Source organism: Dermacentor variabilis, chromosome 9 (genome assembly GCF_050947875.1).
Source record: "Dermacentor variabilis isolate Ectoservices chromosome 9, ASM5094787v1, whole genome shotgun sequence".
NCBI lineage: Eukaryota > Metazoa > Arthropoda > Arachnida > Ixodida > Ixodidae > Dermacentor > Dermacentor variabilis.
The window spans coordinates 19047485-19069681 of NC_134576.1; the positions used below are offsets into that span (position 1 = coordinate 19047485).

A 22197-nucleotide genomic window follows, 5' to 3' on the forward strand; every position below is an offset into this window, starting at 1 on the left:
TGTGTGTGCGCACATGTCCGCACATATGTGTCTGTCTCGTTTTCTGTCCTTCGTAGAACAGTATAGCGCAGCAAATAGAACGACGCGATACCAACTAGCCCCAGTTGAAGCTTTATTGATGCCCTTTACAATTCACACAGTGTGGAGTGTTCTCGAATGACTCGAACGGATGTTCACTGTCGCTACATTTGGCACAGGTTAGTGGGCCCCGGCATTTCCGAGTACTGTGGCCAAACCTCTGACATTTAAAGCATCGGATGGGAGTTTTGGGTATACGGCATGACTCCGATCTTCACATAGCCTGCCTCGATTGTTTGGGCAGAAAGCTTGAATCGAATGTGAGAATAAAAGATGCTCATTCTGTATTTTTTTACCAGCGCTCCTCACTTTGATTTCTTTTACATTGACCACAGTCGGGCACTCCAGCCTTCAAGTAGTTCAGCCTCTGTCAGATCAATGAGGTGAGTATCAGATACGACACCACGGTGGTACGATGCGGGGTCACATTCACTGTAGCGTCCTCAAAAGACACAAGATTCGGCAGGCTTTTATACTGAATCTTATCTCTGATTGCCAGACGGAGATCTACACTTGCAATTTGGAAACTCTATATAGCCTTGGCCTAGAACTTCTGTTATTGATTTCGAAACCAGAAAATATCATTCCTGTTTTCTCGGAGTGTACATGAAATTCGGGAATATTTTCACCCTGGCGACCAAAGAACCTCAATACTTCTTCAGTGCACCCTCGTTTGTGAGGGCGATCAGGAAATAGGGGGAAAAACTTTCCATAGATCTATGCGGAATTTCTGGAAAATCGACAGCCACCCACCATGGTGCCCAAGAAAAGGACGCTGCAGGACCGTGAAAAGACATGTCCTGCATGCACGAGCTATAGGACACTAGTATAACGAAATATGTTATTACCAAGGTTGGCTATCCCACACAAGGTTAACACTTGATGCTTGAAAAAAGTGTAAGTGAAAGGAAGCCAAGAGAAGACAGGAAAGATCGAAAGTATGAGAATCACGAAGTTAGAGAAGAAAATAGGAAAAGGGAACTAACCGATTCTCCCCGGGTGGGTCAGTCCGGGGGTGCCATCTACGTGAAACCGCGGCCAAAGAGGTGAAAGAGGCCAAAGAACCAACATCCGGCATTGGCTCGACCCACGGATCCGCTTTTCGCCGGACACGGCGAAGCCGCGCACGTGTTGACGCAGGATAGTCCAATGCTCGTGTGCTCACATACATGGTGTCACAACACACCAAACGCCTGCTGACGCAGACGCCCCTGCGCGGGTCTAGAACACCACCCTAGGGAATGCCTGAATGCAGAGGTACCTTAGGAGAATCGCTATCATTACTGGAAATAAACTTTGTAGAGTTAGAAAGAAATTCTTCTAGCCACTGAAGCAATATCGGGTCAATACGTAAGCGGTGTTGTTTTATTATAAGCAGCTGATGAATAACCTTATCGAATGCTTTCGTAAAGTTTAGGAAGATGCAGTCATTTGGCACGCCTGTGTCAAGGGCAACATGCAAATTATTAGTGAATATGAGTAGTTGCGTTTCGCATGAAAGAACTTACGAAAGCCATGTTCGGAGCTGTGGAAGAAGTTATTTGAGTCCAAGAAAGTACCGAGATAGGTACTAGATGTGCTCCATTAGTTAACGAGGAACGAACGTAAAAGAAATAGGGCGAAAGTTAAGGGGGTTTTGCGAATCGCTGGACTTATGAATAGGAATTACCTTTGTTGTTTTCCACTCTTTTGGCAGATAGCTATCCTCAATCGATTTAGTAAAAATGCAACTTAATATGATATAAATATATTAGTTGGTATTCTGAAGGAATGTAGAGTTAATTGTGTCAATGCCACAAGAGGACGACCGTTACAATTTATTCATGATAGCCACTAAGCTGGCAATTTCAAACGTGATGGAATCCATATGAAAATAGTTAAAATCGTGTGTGCACGGATAAAGAATAATGTTAGAGTGCGAGAAAGAGTGAGCAGGAGTTTCTTTCAGTAATGAAGCAAAGAGATGCTTTGGAATTGGATCAACAGATGCATCAGCGAGGCATATGGCTGTTCCACTCTTTGGCTTTACTGCTCTTCGAAACTGCTTTGCATTAGTTGTCAACAAAGATGGAATGTTTATTGTATTCTACAGACCTCTCAATAAACTGTTTGATGAAATGAATGTGATCTATTGTAGAATATCCTTTTCTGAAGCCAGACTGTTCTCTGGGTTGACTGAAGTGTTGCTCTTATTTTGTAGGGAATTAGTGTGGTGAATTCGTTATACAATAGTGAAAGCAAGCTAATGGCGCTATACGTTCTCTTCTTTAACGTCTCCCTCCTTGTGAATTAATATAATGTGGGCATTATTCCAGTTCTCTGGTACAATTGAAATCGTCAGGCATTGCGCATAAAGAGCCGCAAGCTTCACAACCATGACATCTCCTCAATATTTGAATAAATCGACTGTTATTCCATCTCCTCTTGCTGCATTTGACATGCAAAGCCATGAGACAAAGACATCACATGCAGAGCCCTTCTATCTTAATTGCTTGTTATAAGAGGAGCCTCTATATCCTGTTCATTGCTACTTTGAATGGAGCTAGCATGGCAGCTCTTGGTACTGCACAAGTCAGCATAAAATTCTTCCGCTACATTTACTATATCTTTGAAATTGCTAGCGATATTAGCCTGATTATCTTTCAGTACATGCATCTTGGCGTGTGCTGTGCCAGCTTTTCTTCTGACTGATTTTATGCTGCGTCTATTCTTTACTGCTTCCTCAGTCTTTCTGATGTTATAATTTTGAATATCCATTACTTTCTCCATGTTGATCAGTTTCACAGCTCCGAGAATTCGATTTAATCTCTTGACTGGAACACTGTGATGCTTTGTCGTTTCTTTATTAGGTCGTCGGGAGAACTTGCCTACTGGTTGCCTTGGCGCTATACCTCCCACTTCAATTGCTACTTCTGAAACCAGCCTAGTTAGGGTTTCATTTATTACCTCTATGTCATCCTCTATCTATTCGAAGGCTGCATACTTGTTTGCAAGTGCCAGCCTGAATTGCTCCGCTTTCACCCTTACTGCGTCCAGGTTGACCTGCTTTTTCTTGACCAATTTTACTCTTTTTCTCTTCAAGTTGAGGTGAATTCTAGACCTGACTAACCTGTGATTATCGCACCCCCTTGACTCTACCTGACACTTCTACATCCGGCACTATGCTGGGATCGGCAGAGACTATGACATCTATTTCAATTCTTGTGTCTGCATTAAGGCTTTTCTAAGTCCACTTCTTGTTACTATGTTTCCTGAAAAAGTATTCATCATTCAGTGCTTATTCTTTTCACAAATTCTACCACCACCACCCTTCTAGTGTTCCTAGAATTGATGGCGTAGTTTCCACTTTGTTCGCCTGCCTGTTTTTCCGCACTTTTGCATTGTAGTCGCCCATGACGGCAGTATGCTGAGTGCGCACTTTTCTGATCACTAATTTCATGTTTTCATGAACCTGTTCTATTTTTCTATCATCGTGACTGGAGGTTCGAGCGCAGGCTTGTACTAACTTTATTCTATACTTCCTGTTGAGCTTTATTACGACTTCTGTTATCTTCTGTTTAATGCTGAAGAAAATAACGGTCACTGACCAAGTCTGATGAAATAACCGACGTTGCGGAATCGCTTACGGCTTTCTTGTTGACTAAGTTGGAAAGATAATTGTCGTCAACAATGTAGTCCGCACGAGACGTCACCAGCGTGCTTAAATGGCAGATAAAGTTCCGGCTGTTTGGTTCATCGAAGCTGCAGTCGACTGAATGATTAGCGTTTCTAACAGTCACCGGGAAGCCTTGTTCTTTTCCTTGGCGACAGCAGTGGAGTTGTCCCACTCAATCTTGTGATTACGTTTTTGCGCATGCTCGCCAATGGCCTTCGTCGTGTGACTGTTATCGTTTACGTTACATTTCTGGCCCTTGAGCCGTCTGGAGAACTTCACTGCTCCGCCAGTACATACTTGATGGTGAAAGGTATGAGCTAATCCGTCATTAATGTTGTAGAATTCATCACTGTTTCCAGCTATGTCCTTATGGATTAGATACCATGCCCTGCATTGTCTCTTCTTAAAGTCCTCTGTAGCAGCGGCCGTGGCCGTTACTGAGCACTGTAGAAGCCTCACCAGTTCTTCTAATCGTACTAAGGCCAATTATATCGCACGCAATGCATGGTAATTCCTCAAAGAGTCCTGCTGAGCTAGCTTCACTCGAGGGTGCTGGTGTGTTGAGTGTTGCCAGGTTGAGGTTCCAGTGGCGGCCTCGCCCGTTCCAGATGTTCTAACCACACTCTGACGTGTCACAGGTCTTACCGCCACCTTGGTCAGGTGCTCCCCACCCGCTCGGAACTGAGGGCCATGGGTTAATTGTAGGTGTTAGGAGGGACGTAATGACCGGATAGTGCACCAGGAATCCCATTTGTCATTCTGTTGAGGGAGAGCCTTTGCTCGTGTTTAGTGGGCCTTCCTAATTTGGTTGCCTCTAGAGTAGTACAGCGGCAGTCGCTCTCAGAATTTGTTTTTGCCTTTGCCAGGCTCCACTCCAAGCCTGAGTGGTTCACGCATGGTCAGTTTGCGTGCAGAGAGAGATCCGAGAAATTCCTTGCATATTTAGTGCGTCACGCCGCCTATTCTGCATGTGTGAGAGATAACCGGCTCAACAGACATATTTTGTGCTATTGAGCAGCAAAGAGTTGACCGCAGGATAACTTTACCGCCATCCTTCCTACGTGATTTCCTAAAATCCCAGAGCTGTTTCTTTGGCACATACTACATTGGAAAATGTTTAGATATAGCAAACTGGCTAATTTTCAACTTTCTGGTCCCCTCTGTTGTTAACTGTTTTTCTTCATATGAGGCACACTTGCTACCAGCAGATGATTCTTACCACTCTAAAATCTTCCAAGGCGGTGCGCATATTCAGCTCACGGATTACGTAAGCCCAACTTAGATTCACACAGTTCAAGGATTTCTGGCTCGGAATCCGCACTCTTTTCGGGTTGAACACTTTCATTGACGCCATGGAAAACCAAATTTCAACGTGGACGTTGAACGTTTCGAGATTGTCGATCTTGACTGACCATGACATATTTAATCGACGCTGGCCGTCGCATTCGTTCTTGACTCACTGACGGTAGCGCACTGACTCACTGACGTTCTTGACTCACTGACGGAAGCTGATAGAAGTTTTATGACATTGCTCCCCATGATGTAGTGCGTCATGTAAGGTCACCTACAGCATACTTATTCTGTATGTTACCGCGATAGCAGTAAGTATCGTCTTAATGTAGCCCTGCCCGTCAAGCAGCCGCTACAATTTTTTCCTGAGTTGTGGGTTCCGGGTTATTTTCAACGTTTCCGTGCCAAACCAGCAAAAGAAAATAGAAGTCGCAACGTCGTAATGGACAGAAACGACATCTAGACTTTCGCCTATGTTTAGATAATTTTTCTACAGCGTGAGCGGCATCGCTAGTCCTGCACCGGTTCCACGTCCCAACGACACACTGCAGACGTGTCACTTATGTAGCTCGAGGATGAGCTCGTAGTTTTGCCACGTTTCATAAACTGGTATTGAACATTCAGAGAACTGAGTTGAATTACATACACCCATGAAGTCCGAGGCCACGTCTGTCCCTTCCCGTTGAACATCGGTTCAAATTGCTGTCGAAGGTGAACTGTCCACTGATGAACTGCAAAATCCTGCCTTCCGCCAAGTAGAAGCCTCAGGCAATGGGAACCGCTAACCAGGAAGAACATAAAAACAGTGTGTGTAGCACCGCCGTTGCCGTGCCGGTTCCACGCCGGCAGGGTAACTAGTAGCTCGGACCCAAGTCACCAGCTGTTGCTGGTCAAGAGGTTTAAAGTTAGACAGTGCTCGGGAGGCCTTGGGTTGGGTATTAGTGCGAAAACGTATCGCTGCCCACTGCGAAGTGAGCCGAGCAGGTGGGGGTTTTGTACTGCAGTACCGGGTAAATGTTGCCAGAAGAGCGGGATACAGACGTGGAAACCAGCTAGGAGAGTCGGCAGGCATCGATGATTTCGCATCTTGCCAATCAAGCGGGAAAAGCCTTCGGTAGCAGGAGAAATCTGTCAAACTTCAACTGATGAACAACAGGCAAGCGCATCAGAGATGATCGACGAAATAATAATAATAATAATAACTTTACAACAAATCTTTCAGGCACAATTACAGAACTCCCGTGCGCCTAAGCCATCAAAGTGGCTTGTCAAGTGAAACTTAACAATTAGCAAGAAGACAGCAACAAAAACTGACTATTTCAGACAAAGAAAAATAAGAGGGACATTGAAAGTTATTAGCAGACGATAAAATACAAGGCACAAGAACAGGTACAAACTGAAGAGACGTTTCATAATCACGCAGAAAATAATATATGACGCCCATAATGATTCCACGTATATATATATATATATATATATATATATATATATATATATATATATATATATATATATATATATATATATATATATATATATATGTGTGTGTGTGTGTGTGTGTGTGTGTACATAAACAAAGAACACTGATAATGTTAAGTATCAATACATGTATAACGTCAGTTTTGCACCTTAAAACATAAACAATTTTCACTACAAAATGTATACACCAAACACAAGTACACGTGAACTTTCAAAAAATAAGAAATGGCAATTGAGGTATTCTACGCTGCATACCCGACTACATACACAGGGCACAAGTACATGGTGATTTGCACGATCAATTATAGCACTAGCAATTTTATCCTGCTAAACAATTGTTTTCAATTTTTAATTGAAACTGAGACAGTGACTCTGTGTTAGTGGTGAGAGGTGATAACAAATTCCATTCACAGATGGCAACCGGAAAAATGGAATATTTAAACACATTATTATTACATTTATATTCTACTAAGGTGTTTGTGTGTTTGTGCCTGGTAGGTCGTGTTTGTGAATAAGAAATGTAATTGGAAATGTCAATTTTGAAATAATAATGGAGAAGTTGATAAAGAAATTTCAAACGTGCCTGTTTCGCTCGTGCTGAGCGTTAGGAGCCCATAAATTGCTAAAAGGTTAGAGGGAGAGTCTTCACGTCTAAATTTGTTATGGATAAATCGAATGGCCTTCCTTTCTATTGTTTCTATTTTCTTTATGTTAGTTTGGGTATAAGGAAACCATACAGTATTTCCGTATTCGAGGATCGGCCTAACGAATGTTTTGTATGCTAGGAGTTTTGTCGACAAGGGTGCGAGTTGAAGTGATCTGCGAAGGAAAATAATTTTTGCATAGCAGATGAGGTAATGTGGTGAATATGCTCGGCCCACCTTAGGTCTGACGTTATTGTTAAGCCTAGATATTTATATTTTTGTACTTTAGTCAAAACTGTACCATTTATGATGTAGCAAAAGTCTGAAGATTCTTTTTTCCTCGTTATAGTCGCTGATTTTTTTACATTGATTATCATCTGCCAGTATCAGCACCATTCTGTAATACTACTGATTTGTTAAGGGAGTAGTGATCTTGATCATTTTTAATTTCTCTATAAATGATACAGTCATCCGCAAATAACTTTATTTTACAGTCTGTGTTAGTGGTTATGTCATTATACACGAGAAATAACAATGGCCCAAGCACGGAGCCCTGGGGTACTCCTGACGTAACTGATACTATATCTGATGTATGTTCGAAAATAACAAACTGACACCTATTAAACAAAAACCCACGAACCCAAGCAACAATTTCTGTCTCCGATAACGCTTTTTAGTTTATTTATTAGTTTGGTGTGACAAACACAATCAAACGCTTTAGAAAAATCAAGTAGGATTAGGTCCGTTTGGCCGTGATTGTCAATACCCAGCGCGAGATCGTGTATGACTTCTGTTAATTGAGTTATGGTCGATAAACCCCTGCGAAAACCATGCTGGTTAGGGGACAGGATGCCTTCGTTTTCAAAAAAAATAGTTAAATGTTTTAGAATTATATGTTAGAGTAGTTTGCATGCCGTGCTCGTTAACAATATTGGTCTGAAATTTGATTCAACGGATTTATCTCCCGACTTGTAGATCGGAATAATTTTAGCTATTTTCCAATCTTTGGGTAGTTTTGATGTCGATAGGGATTTACGGAAAATAAGGCCGAGGTATCTGCTGCACCACTGCGCGTACCTTTTAAGAAATTGGTTGGGTATATTGTCCGGACGACATGGTTTTTTAGTGTCTAGGGCAAGAAGAAGGTTAAGAACACCAGCGTCTGTGATAACGAGTGGGTCGATAGTGGAAACAGTCGGTGGAACTAAGTCCGGCATGACGCCATTATCGTTTGTGAAGACCGAACGAAAGAATTGGTTATATCTGTTGGCTTTATCCGCTTTTTCACTTGACGAGAGCTCAGTTATGAGTGTGTTTTTTTGGCGAAAGTGGTTCCAGAATCTATGTGGATTGTTCTTTATAAAGCTGCGGAGTACGGTGTTGAAGTAATGGTGTTTCGCTTCTTTGGATTTCTCTTTGAATTTTTTTGCTACAAGCGCTAGCCTAGGGGTCTTAGATGGAGTATTGCCTGTTGCCTTGCTAGCTTTGCGTAACCTTTTGAGTTGGCGTTTTGCATGTATTACTTCCCGAGTATTCCACGGGTTATTTTTCAAGGGTTTCTTCGATTTAACACGAATAAAATGTGTTACACAGTGGGATACTATGCCTTTAAAACGCACCCAGACAAATTTTATATAAGACAAAGGATCTGAGGCCACTGCCGAAAACTCCTGGAATTCGTGAGATAAATAGGTTTGTATGTGGGCGTCATCTGTTTTGTCGAAATTGATTATATTTTGGGCTGCGCTTTGCACTTATATTTTGTAATCTAGTGGTAAGATACACATCGGAATATTGTGATCGGATATTCCTTCTATTACTTCTAACTTCACTTGTTCTAAGAGAAAGTTACTACTTAGTAAGATCAGGTCAAGTATGCTCCGTGACTCGTTTTGCACCCTTGTGGGGCATTCCACAATTTGGCGCAAGCTGAAATTTAACATCATATCGAGAAGGGCTTCTGAAGCCTTTGTTGTGTACTGCATGCTAGACCAGTTTAGGTCGGCAAGGTTAAAATCACCCATATGAATAACACGACAATTTCGAGCATGTTGCTGCAAGTATTCTTGTATGGCAATTATGCATTCGTGTCCACATACCGGGCTTCGATATAGGCAACCAACAACTACACTTGTGCCTTTAGTGTTAATCTTACAAAAGATTGCCGTGGCATCATATACCTCTGGAAGAATGACCAGTGGGATTGATTTCGTTATTGCTAGCGCCACGCCTCCACCACGTGATTGCCTATCTTTGCGAACCAGTACGTAGTTTGGGGGAGTGACTTCATGACTTGAGACAGACAATGATAACCATGTTTCGGTGACTGCCAGTATATCTGGCTCACGATCGAGCAATAAGTTTTCAAATGGCTGCACCTTATTTAAGATACTTCGAGCGTTGACGTTTAACAACGTTATTTTTTCTTGCGCTGGTATTGGCGTGTTGCCGGGCGGTTTACTTCGTTTTTTTCTTTTTTCCACGTTCGCGTTCTTTTTTTTTGCTCCATTTTGTCGTGCTTCTTTATTTCTACCCTGTCATTCTTTTCGTCATCCCAAATGAAAATACGGTTGTTAATGAATAGTTTGTTGTACGCTAACGACACCTTGTCTTTATTTTCGCGGTTTGCCTGGGCACTGTTCCAGAGTTTCTTTCGGGTCTCTCTAACTTTTCGCGAAAAATCTTCCCCTATTGAGAGGTCTGATTTCTTTAGTTTAAAGCAGTTTTTTAGTATGACACTTTTATCTCTTGCATCTAGTAATTTAAATATCACTGGCCTCGTCTTGTTCGGTCCTCGTCTTCCTAAACGATGTATGCGCTCAATGGCCACAGGTTCGAGTTCAAGGATTTTTGTGATTATATCCTCATTTACGGCCTCTTCTAGCGCTTCGCTTGTTTCTTCTTCCATTTCGGTAGGCCAGAAACAATTAAGTTTGACCTTCTGCTACGGTTTTCGATGTCGTCTATTTTTTCTTCAAGACTCTTAATTACCTTATTCATAGAAGCCATTTCTCTACGACACGCGGTCACTTCAGCTTCGAGTTTCGTGATGACGTCAAGCTTGCTCTCTATATCCGCTAGTCGCTTTTCTTTGATATCTTTAATGTCGGAAGCGATTTCGGTAAGTTGTTTGGCGATTTGCTCGAGGTCAGGGCCGGGGTTGCTTTCAATATCTCCGCCCATCAACAATAGCTTCTTAAAGTATGTCATGCACGATTCACACACAGCCATCTACTGCCATGGGCACGGCAACACCAGCAAGAAACGGTCACTTGAACGGAGGCATTTTCCAAACCGTTTTCTCACCTGCAAAATTTAGACGAACGGGCAATTTGTGAACCGCATGACGACGGTGCCGCCGTGCCCAGTGACAGGGGGTCCCTTGTGGAACGCATATATAGCCGCAGATTGTGCAGACTCTGGGTGGCGCTATACAGCAGATGGGTAGGCGCATGTGCCGGTAAGCTGATGCAGCTGATAGTCGAAGATCCGTGTCGGCAGCGTCGGTGCGTAGTCATTCCTTGCATGCCGGTCCAGCGCAGTCGCAGCGGTCCCGGTAGTTCCGAGCCGCACATCGCCTGCGTCGAGCAGCAGGCCGAAGGCGAACTGCAAAATGTAGACGAACGGGCATTTGTGAACCGCATTTCGACGGTGCCACCGTGTCCAGTGACAGGGGGTCCCTTGTGGAACGCATATATAGCTGCAGATTGTGCAGACTCTGGGTGGCGCTCTACAGCAGATGGGTAGGCGCATGTGCCGGTAAGCTCATGCAGCTGACAGTCGAAGATCCGTGTCGGCAGCGTCGGTGCGTAGTCATTCCTTGCATGCCGGTCAAGCGCTGTCGCAGCGGTCCCGGTAGTTCCGAGCCGCACATCGCCTGCGTCGAGCAGCAGACCGAAGACGAACGGGCAATTTGTGAACCGCATGTCGACGGTGCCACCGTGCCCAGGATATGGATATGGATTTCAGAGGGCATTGTATATGTCGCGAACATAATTGGCTCGTGTGCAAAGAACTGAACAATCACCGTCCAAGCACTCCGTAGAGATAGTTAACCAGCCAAGGCGAAACTTGCGGCCCCAGTGTTGATCACTGGGCTAATCCCGACGGTTCATTAAACGACGACTTCGTGGGATGCTGGATTCTCGGTACGCAGATGCTGCTTGCGCTCGGCTGCACGAATCTGTTCTTCTGCCCTGGTTGCAGCATTGGCACGGCGTGGATCAGCTCAGCGTTGCCGGTTCTACCCGCGGCGTTGTTAATCGAAAGCTGCCTGCTCCTCAGGAGTACGTATGGCGTGTGGCTTACCCATTTCGGAGCCGGATATAAAGTGCTGCGCATACGCTCGGCTGCGACGGAGAGCAACAACGTCACTGTTGTCGCTATGTCATATACCTGTCGCGACCGCCATAGAATCTAAAGGGGATTCCTCCGAGTAGGCAGCAGTGATTTTAACCTCACCGCTTTCATCATGCTACCCTTGTGAGTAAAAATTTCGGGCCAGGTAGCGTGACGTCATGAATCGGGGCAAACTAGGCTTGTGCTACTAGGCGGCGTTTGCTAATCGCGCGCCTCTATTTCTATTTTTTCGCGCATGCGCATAGGGTTGCGCCGGAGAAGTTCTTGGCGCGCAGGCGACCGTCAGACGCACGACCGCACGGACGAATTGGCGAGCCATGCGCAGCTTCGCTGCAGAAAGTGGGTCTATGACATAAAGGACGGCAAAACACAGTGCGAACTTTAGATGTATCTGTCCAGAAATGTTCGGGTACCACTGTTTGAACAGAAAGTGGTCGTAAATTCGGAAATCTTAGCAACTGAAATAGGTTCACCTCTTTTGTGGGCTGCACACATCATAAATAACACTTTTTAACACACTTCAACCCCCTATTTACACGTTGCTGCCATATGCATAAACAGTGAACAAATGTTGCAGTGCTGTACCTAAGTACACTGTAGGCTACCGAGTGAACCCAAAGTTTCGTGGCACACCGATCTAGAAACACTGATGCAATACAATAAACAGACTATTTTACGGAGCTTGGCGAATATATGCGATAAATGAATAAAAAAAACAATACCGGGATCAGACTATATGTCCATATACTGTACTGAAAAAGAAAAAAAATATTGGAGGATTTTCACCGTCATCATCAGCCTATTTTATGTCCACTACAGGAAGAAGGCCTCTCTCTCTCTCTGCGATCGCCAATAACCGTGGTCCTGCTCCAACCGATTCCAACTAGCACTTGCCAATTTACTAATTTCATAGCCGCACCTAGTTTTCTGTGGTCCCCGGCTGTGCTTCTCTTCTCTTGGCCCCCATTCTCTAACCCTAATGGTTTACCGGTTATCTAACCTACCCGTTACGTGGCCTGCCCAGCTCTATCTTTTTCTTTGAATCAATTGGAATATCGGCTATCCCCGTTTGCTGTCTTATCCACACCACTCTCTTCTTGTGTCTTATTGTTACGCCTATAATTCTTCGTTACATCGCTCTTTGCGCGGTCCTTAACTTGTTGTCAAGTTCTTTGTCAATATCCAAGTTTCTGACGCACATGTTAGCACCGGTGGAATATGTTAGCACCGGCGTTTCTGGTAGTCAATGCGCAGACACAGCCGGCACATGACGTGACCACTTCACAACAGCTTTTAAGGCACGATTAATGGAAGTACTCTTTCAGTGGCCACGGTAGACCGTCGACGAGCATGTGGCCCTACAGGTCGTTCTTCTGTCTGGTGCAGGTTAGTGTCCACCGCAGCACAACTAAAAGTGATCGTCGCGGTTTTTTCGTTTTGCCGTGCCCACAATGGTTGGGTAGCATTCCTCGTGATGTGTTCTGCATTGCCTGCTTCTCATATGCGGTGACATAGAATCAAAACCCGGTCCTACCGCTGAAGCTTTGCAAAAAGAACTGTGTTCCGGACAAAATAAGTTAGCTGCAGATGCGGCAGCACTTGAGCACAGCATAATAATGTGAGAAGGCTCATGGCTGATTTGGTCTCTAGTTTTTCTGAACTAGAAAAACGAGTTCCACGCGTTGACGCGCTAGAACGTTCACATAAATGTATAGAAGCAAAGATATAGATTTGGAGGACAAAAGTAGGCGTTATAACGTAGTTTCGGTATTCAGGAGGAGGCAGATGAGACAGATCCTGTACTAAGATATAAAGTAATAGAAGATGCGTTCTTCAGGAAGCTCGACATTACATACAATTCAATCGGCAGAATTCACCACCTGGGTAAACCAGGTAAAAAGAGAGCAGGAAATATTTACTTTCGGAACTTGAAAAAAAACAGCTAATTCTCTAGAATGCCTAAAGACTAAAAGAAGCTGCAATGTTTGTGCGAAATGTTTATTTACGTATCACATCCAAGAACCCTAAGCCTCTTTGGGATAGTGCCAAATCGGTAAAACAGCAGGGAAGAAAGTCAGTTTAATGAAGATAAACTGCGTGCCGACGATAAGCTATCTCAGATGACATCCAAAACACAAGAATAAATATTAGGAGCCGTCAAACCACTTTTAATGAAGACTGACTTAGCTCAACAAGTTGCAAAGAGCTGAGAATTCTCAATATAAATGTGCGCAGTATTGTTAATAATAGTAACCGACTAGAGGCGATTTTAGGATGCAGCCCTCATGTAGTTGGGATAACTGAAGCGTGGTTTCATGAAGATATTGACGTTACCAGGCGTACTTTCTATGCTGCTTAATATGAACACTAAATCCTCACCTGGACCGGATTGTATACCGAATGCTTTCTTGCACAGATGCTCAGAAAAATTATCCCTCTTTTTAGTTAATATTTTTCATGTTTCATTGTCCTCTGCAGTCATTCCTAGCGACTGGTTAAAGGCAAGTGTCGTGCCTGTACCAAAGAAATTGATACTTCACTTATAACAAATTATCGTCCGATATCACTGACGTCTTCTTGCTGCAAACTACAAGAGGATACTACAGCTACAGATATTAACAACTTCGTTACTGATCAAATCTAACTGCCAGCATGACCTTCGTAACGGTTACTGTTACCCAATACACAACCATCATTCTCAACTTCGCAAATGCTCTTGACAAGGCTGGGCTAATTGATGCAATTTTCTTCGATTTCAGGAAAGCATCTTTATCTGGTTTCACACTCACAGCTCATCGAAAAACTCGAACTGATTAACCTGCCAATGGTCCTAATTAATTAGATAACTGTGTTCATAACCAACCGTAAGAAGTTCGTTGAATTTGACAATAGTTTTTCCGATGAACTGCCTGTAACTTCACGTGTGCCACAGGGGAGCGTGTTAGGGCCCTTATTATTTCTAATATATAATAATGACATTGTAAACATACTGACAGCACCCGTGCAAATGAGATTGTTTGCGGATGACTATGGGCTGTTTAATGAAATAACTTTCAATGAGGACCACATAACGCTTGTTTCTAACCTTCCAACATAGTATGCTGGTGCCGTAAGTGGAATGTGGAACTAAATGCTAACAAAGCAGTTTTCGTGAAAATTAGCAGGAAAATTAGCAGTTTTTTTCTTTCCTTACATCATTGCTTCAGAGCCTCTATGACAAGTTCATCAATACAAATATCTAGGTGTCACAATAACTAACAACTTACGCTGGAACACGGATGTTTCCAACATTCGTAAGACGGCCTGTCATAATTTTTGCTTTCTGAGACAAATTTAAACAGGATCCCCCTAAAGCTCGATAAACAGTTTATTATATCGTTATATGCTCATCCGCCATAAAGTAGAATATGCATGCATTGTGTGAGGTCCATTCACTCAAAATAACACTAATGCATTGGAAATACTACAGCGGAAAGTGGTAAGATAACTTTTTTCCCAATACCGCTCACCTGACTCTCTAGACACAATAATGCTAATACCCAACCTTCAAACATTGCAATCACGAAGGAGAATTCACAGACTCAAATTCCTTTCCTTTCTGAAAAGCAACCATTCCTCTATTAGCCCAAACTCTTCAAAACGACTTGTAGCACGCCGTACAAGGCATAGACATGCTGAATCTTTAAGCTCTTATCTCACGACGATTAACCTATTCAAACATTCCTTCTTTCCCCGAAGCATATCAGACTGTAACAATTTGCCGGTAGCAAATCTATTCAGCATTTGCTCAATTGAACAATGAAGATGTTAAGTTTGTTTTGTTCTTTTTGTGCGTTCTTTTTATATAATAAAGTATGTAGATATACCAATAAATTACATACTCCTTCCAAACAGCAGAGGATTTGCTTTGTTGCTTTTTTTTCGTAACATTTATTTGCTTATTTCCCGCTGCGTTTTACATCTTGTTGAATTGTGTTATTGCTCTGTCCTATTGAACATTTGCCTGTGTGATTGTCAATCCGAGATTTTTTATATGCTCTCAATGACCCTCCTGCGTGGGCCCTTTCTGTGGCATGCAGTCTGACATATATATATATATATATATATATATATATATATATATATATATATATATATATATATATATATATATATTAAGATGGGGTGCGTATATTTAAAGATGAATTGATGAAACGGAGCCGCGTAGAGACACCGAGACGCTGCAAAGACAAACTCAAACATGGCGTCCTCCGTCGCTCTTTCTTGAAAATGGCGTTATGTGTCATGTTTTCATCATTTCTGATTATATTCTATGCGTTTCGTCTAGCGCCACACTTGTATGACTGATGTATATTTGCCGCCTTCCTCTTGTTTCCATTTGCAGCTCCAAAGGCAATGATCATTTTTACATTCTGCTCAAAACAGAAAGACATGGCGACTTGGACGAAACAAAGCGCACTTTAAACATTTTCACTTGTCAATTTGTTGTCGATTAGCTCTTATAGTTATAGGCTTTGAGGCAGAAAGAAAGAAAGGACCATCCGTGCCCTTTGTATGCGCTAAGGCTATCACAGCTCATTTCGAACCAACACCAAGCGCGACGTGTTACTTCCGCTGAGGCGCGGCACGTAAGGCACCTTGCCCGATCAGGATCTTTTTCTTTATAAATTTATTTTGTTCTGGCTAACTCAGAGGGAGTTTATTCTAGGGCGCTACTTTGTGATGCAGGTGCAAACGCAGTGAAGTGGTATTCTCCATATTTCGCGGGGTTCATATATCAGTCGAAAGAAAAATAGTTCGCATTTGGTACGTCGCTGAAAATACCGCAATTAGATGTGCCTTGTATTTGCCTGCAAACGCCCCATTGACAGTTTGATAACAAGGATAGTACGTCACGAGTTAAATAATTAATTACAATTACCTAATTAAATATCAGTAACGAAATAATTACTTGCAGCTACTCCACTTCACTGGAAACAATGTGTACTAGGTATTGTTGGAGTAAAGAATTGCTGTTCTTTAAAATCTTGGTGCCTGTTAGGTAATTGGGGCACCCTGTTTATAATTTACGACCTCTGCACGCATGTGACGTGCTTGCATCCCTACTAAATGTTGGAAATTACTGGAAGCGTCTTTTCTTTCATGAGTTGTTATCGCTGGTTACTGTATAGAGAATCAATATTGAGACGAATATCATGCACGTGTATTTCACACGCCGCTGAAAATAAACTCTGCCGAATGGGTCACTGAAGCGTACCGGATTATGTAGCTTCAAGAAAAACACCCAAAGCAAATCGAAGAGAGGTGAACGTACATAGTCATTAGGCTATCCCAACCTATAGAAATACTTGTTCATGTGTATATATATATATATATATATATATATATATATATATATATATATATATCGTGTATGCCCATGGTGTTTACAGTGCAATTTTTTTAAAACAATGTTGAAGTGAGAAAATACGGATGAGGCAGCCGCCGCTGGTACTTCTTATGCGGTTGTCATTCTATTGTCAGGATTCGCAGAAATCAAGCGAAAGTATCAATTGAAATTCATGCACGTACGCGCCAGCAATGATGCAGTAAGCCATCAGCCACAAGAAAATCTTAAGTGAAATGATCGAGCCAAGTCAAAAGAAACTTCACATTATGTGGGTGACGAAATTACGGTAACGACACTTTAGGGGATGGTCGGTAGGCTTGGGCATCACCTGGGGGGGGGGGGGGAGGAGTGCAGAGCCCCTCCCTGGAAACACCGGAGGAGGCTCGGGCCCCGGAGTCTCACCGTAGTCGGCGCCTATGCATAGAGAACCTCAAACATGCCAAGCTATTTCTGGAAGGTTGCTAAAACGTTTTGCGTGTTGAACTGAAATTAATTCTCGTACCTGATAATTATTAATTACAGAAGCGACGTGAATGATACCTTGTAGGCTTTTCCATCACTGATATTTTAAACGTGTCTTTCTCATCTAGAGTGCTGACCGCTTAATGCTTTAATCCGTTTTAATTAACAGCGCTTCTAGAAGATGAACGATACCTACGGGTCTCGCTATTGCATATTCAGTTAAAATATGGTAAGTTGTCTCCATTTATTCCCCGCAGCAGACTCATGCCTCATGCTGTTGGGAATATTTACTCCCGTGTGTTTTTATCCTCATGCAGCAAACTGCGGCCTCAGCTAGCAAAGCACTGCCTTTTGTATTGTCGCACTATTTTTTCATCCTGATTTCTGTCTTGTATTTCAAAATCTGCATGGTCTTCTCCTTTTTTTTACATGAATTGAGTTTAATTTACCATCTCTGCTTCTCTGACCTTTTTTTTTTCTTTTTTGATGACTTCATGTTGCCTATTTACACTATCGGTTACCTTGTATATGGTCGCCAATTTCACAACTTCTGCCCGAATTGGAGGTCCAGGTCTGGGACCGTATACAGTTTTGCACTTTAGCTGCCCATTTATTTTCGCGCAAACTCCCGAGCTCTTCTTTTTCTTTAAAACTATGAGTGGTCTGCATTTTTCTTATTTCAAAATAAGCTCAATTTCTCCCTGCGCGGCCTGATTGGGGATTTTACAACGGGCCCCAAACGCCAATCAGCCCGTCGACCTTACAATAACTTTCTACCCAGCCAGAATCTCAAACTTTTGGCACAGAATCGCATTTGCGAACGTTAGCACTGGTACAACTACTGTTTTCCCAATTCCTTGCGCCACCTCATATTTTATGCTCCCAAATTGCTTTATATGCTTCATAATTTCTGCATTTTGCTTCCCGTCATCCACAGGTTATCTCAGACGACGTTTAAGAAGTCCTTCTTTAGTTATCTGTTTGTGTATACAGTCAAGTGCTTATACTGCCTACCCGCCGTGGTTGCTCAGTGGCTATGGTGTTGGGCTGCTGAGCACGAGGTCGCGGGATCGAATCCCGGCCACGGCGGCCGCATTTCGATGGGGGCGAAATGCGAAAACACCCGTGTGCTTAGATTTAGGTGCACGTTAAAGAACCCCAGGTGGTCAAAATTTCCGGAGTCCTCCACTACGGCGTGCCTCATAATCAGAAAGTGGTTTTGGCACGTAAAACCCCAAATATTATTATTATTATACTGCCTGAATAGGATATCAGCTGCCGTAGAAATGACACCACGTAATTACTCGCCTCTTAATTAGAGATCATATTTTCTGATTTTCCTGCGTTAACTCTCAGCTCTAGATGTGCCGCTGCGCTGTCACTTATATTCGAACGTCTCTGTAAGTCTCTTGCACTGACCGCTAGTAGCCCTAGGTTACCCTAATTCATCAACCGAGGAGCCATCTGTTACAACCAGAACTTTGATTGGGACGACTTGCTTCATAGTCGAACGGCTGGGAAAGCAGCGCTAAAAGAATTCACCGACGATTACGATAACCCCTAGTGCGCCTTTTGAGCGCAGCTCCATGCTTGGTTTCATTTTCTGTGTCAATATATGGTGCTAAGATCGTATAGGTGCACGGTTTATATTAGGAAGAGAAAGCTGTGAGTAGCGGAGCGCAGTGTGGCGCAACTGCCTCCTTAATTGGGACATCGCGATGGGCAGCGCGTGAGTGACGCATGGCTGACGCGTGGGCGCGACTCACAGCAGCTACCGGAGACAGCTATCGAGCAGCGCTTTGTTTCCGTACAGGCGACGCGCGCTACTATGGCGCCATGTCGTAGCCATCGTCGCCGCACGGCCCGCTTAGCGTCGCACGACATCGAGCCGCTCGCCATCGCCCCTTGCGGCAGCAGTAATGGCCACTGCAGACGCTGGTGCCGCGAAGTAACCTCGGTAGCCATGGAGGGAGGAAAATGCTAGGAGGGAGCGTCACGTGACAATTTTGAAGCCTAGTCATAAAAAAAGTTAGAGTAACGGGATGATGGGAAATAGGCCCTCACCTGATAGCCAAGCAGTAGCTTCAGTCGTCTCGATTTGGTTGCGTCGGATGCGCAGTTTTCGGAATATGCGCACATAGTCGGCGTTGCAAACGCGCGCCGAGGTTGAGTGAAGGAATTCAAGTGGTGGTCGAAGCAGTCGAGTCTGTGTTGCGCCAGTCAGGTAAAGCACCGAACCACCACGCGGCTCGCCGCTTAAGCAAGCAGCAGACAGGCGGCAATGCAGCAGTGAACGAAGGCGTCGGCACTACGCCCAACAACCCGCCACGAAAGGAGGACAGTTCCGATTTCGGGGCGCCTTCAGGGACACAAGAGGACCTTCGCCATGGCGCATGGCGCATGGCGCGTCTGGCATGCGGCTTGCTTGTTGCTAGGTGACGAGAGAAAAATAAGTCGCACAGTATAAGTTCATTTTTATGCAAAACTTTTTAGTCTTAGCGGGCAAGAATAAAAAAATAAAACATTCTCCAAGTTCGTTTCGCCGTCTTTATTTTTCCGATGCTCGCGCCAGCTAACGAACGGGATTAACACTAGGCGTGACGTTTTGCACGAGTGTCCCTTCTTGTTCAATTTCTTTTTCTATTGCCGCATATTGCAAGTTATCTGCGACGTGGCCAAAGTGCGCCCGCGTGGGCCTCATCTTAAAACAATCTGCGACGTGTGCAGAATGCACCTAGTGCCGGTAACTTCGTTTTCCCTCTGCTTTCGACGTTTCGTTTGCGTTGAAGCAAGATATATACGAATGTCGGATCGCTGCTGCTGCCACGCGTCCCCACTTCAGCATCTTCACAGCGAATTTCCGCGCTCATAAAGTGAGATGTATTTGTTTGCCTGTGCGCGCGTGATACAGTGCTTGTTAATTTAGTTAAAATATGTTGGTGGGCTAGTTGGTTTGAATGCATGATGAATATGTAAGCGCGAATGAACGAGTACGTAGAAAGAAACAGGCACACAGAGACAGCGCTGTCTCTGTGAGCCTTTTGTTATTTCGACGCACTCGTTTAGTCGCGCTTAACATTATATCAATGTTCATTTAGTTAGTAAGCGAATGTCTACAAGTTTACGCGGCCGATAAAACTGCTGTCCTTACTTCGCCTAGCTATCGACTAATTCGCTATCGAAAGTGGTGCTTCGCCTTTCAGGTGAAACCGCAACTCATTTTTTTCCTCCACTGCACCTCGTCTTTGCAGGGTGAGCCTGGTCATTTTCGTGACGCACAACGCCTTCTCGATGGGGAATACCTCGTGCACAACAGTGCCCGTGAGCTCTTGGTCGGCCAATGCCCAACCGGCTGGACCAGCTCTTGTATGTAATGCTTCTTGCTATGTTCCGTTATTGGAAATTCTAGTCTATTCTATTTCCAAGATGTTTTGCACATTGCCACACAATAGGTTACTTATTTTGCCCAACCCTATTTGTCATTATTGCTGGGACAAAGTAGCGCGGTTGTTAATTTCATTCTGCCTTTCCATTTACACGGAAAGGGTGTTGCGTAAAATGTGATGCTCACGTTGCTTTTGCAAAGTAGCCCGTCTTCTTGCCATGGCAAGAACGTGGCATTAGAATATAAACCACCGGAATAGGACATTTCGCTCCAATTTGGCATGGTAAAGCTATGTTTTCCCTGCAACAATATATATATATATATATATATATATTGATAAATATTTCATTCTATCATAATCAGCATGTCGAATAGGTATTGCTGATTGATCTCTTGGCACCCTATTTCAGTTAGATATATTGTTCTTCAGAGCCTCGCATATCAGTTTTGCGGATATGTGCGAGTTTCGAAAAGTTCATGGAAACAGTAATTTGACACTTATTCGAGAGTAGGTGGCAAGTTTAACAAAGCAGGACAAATAAGTTCCACAGAAGGGCCCATGTGGATATGGACTTCAGTCTCACTTATGAATAATGGGAACCTCGAAAGGAACAAAACGTCATTTTCTGAGAACCATGCCAGTGAGCAACAGATTTCCAAGTCTGAAAGTGTTCGTAATGCATGATCGAAAATGTGGAGCGCATGGGTGAATAAAAAAGAGAAACAAGGCAGGACAAGCGCAGACTTCCAACAAAGTTTATTGCTAGAAGAAGCAAATTTATACAAATGCCAAGAGGCATATGCTCCGCAGAAATATCAAGGCTACCGAAAAAAAAAATTAAAATTAAATTATGGTGTTTTACGCGCCAAAACCACTTTCTGATATGAGGCACGCCGTAGTGGAGGACTCCGGAAATATTGACCACCTGGGGTTCCTTAACGTGCACCTAAATCTAAGTACACGGGTGTTTTCGCATTTCGCCCCCATCGAAATGCGGCCGCCGTCGCCGGAATTCAATCCCGCTAAAGGCTACCGAAAGAGACAAGGGCTACACTATCCTGTGATAAGCCCTTGTAAACGAAGCAAGACATGAAACCACATTGAAAAATGTGAGTTTAGAAGTTGCTGCCCTGAAAGTCAGGCCGCCGTGCACAAATAAATAATCAAAGCGCATTATCATGGAATTCTTTCGAGGCTGAACTAACCCAAGACTCCACTAACGTGATTACAGCAGCATTTGTACATTTCAATCAAAACTACAACGAATTATCTATGCTTCATTTGGCTTTATTATTTGTTGGTGTAATCTAGTTGTGATTAAAAAAATGGACTCCTCGGTTTCCCATCGAGTCGTTCACTCGACTCCGGCATGCTTGATACCTACAGTAGAATACGAGGTGATATTTATTCGTGAGGTGCTTGCTCATAAAGCTCAATTTTTATGTTAGTCCATCG

General features: G+C 43.5%; 1 protein-coding gene across 1 annotated transcript in view; it reads left to right on the plus strand.

Annotated features, from left to right (window-relative positions):
- LOC142558267 (uncharacterized) overlaps positions 1-22197 on the plus strand; it is a 208114-nt gene that overhangs the window by 151255 nt on the left and 34662 nt on the right. Inside the window, exon 5 of the mRNA XM_075670423.1 lies at positions 20608-20722. Coding sequence (XP_075526538.1) covers positions 20608-20722 — 115 coding nt within the window. The remainder of the gene's footprint in view (positions 1-20607; positions 20723-22197) is intronic.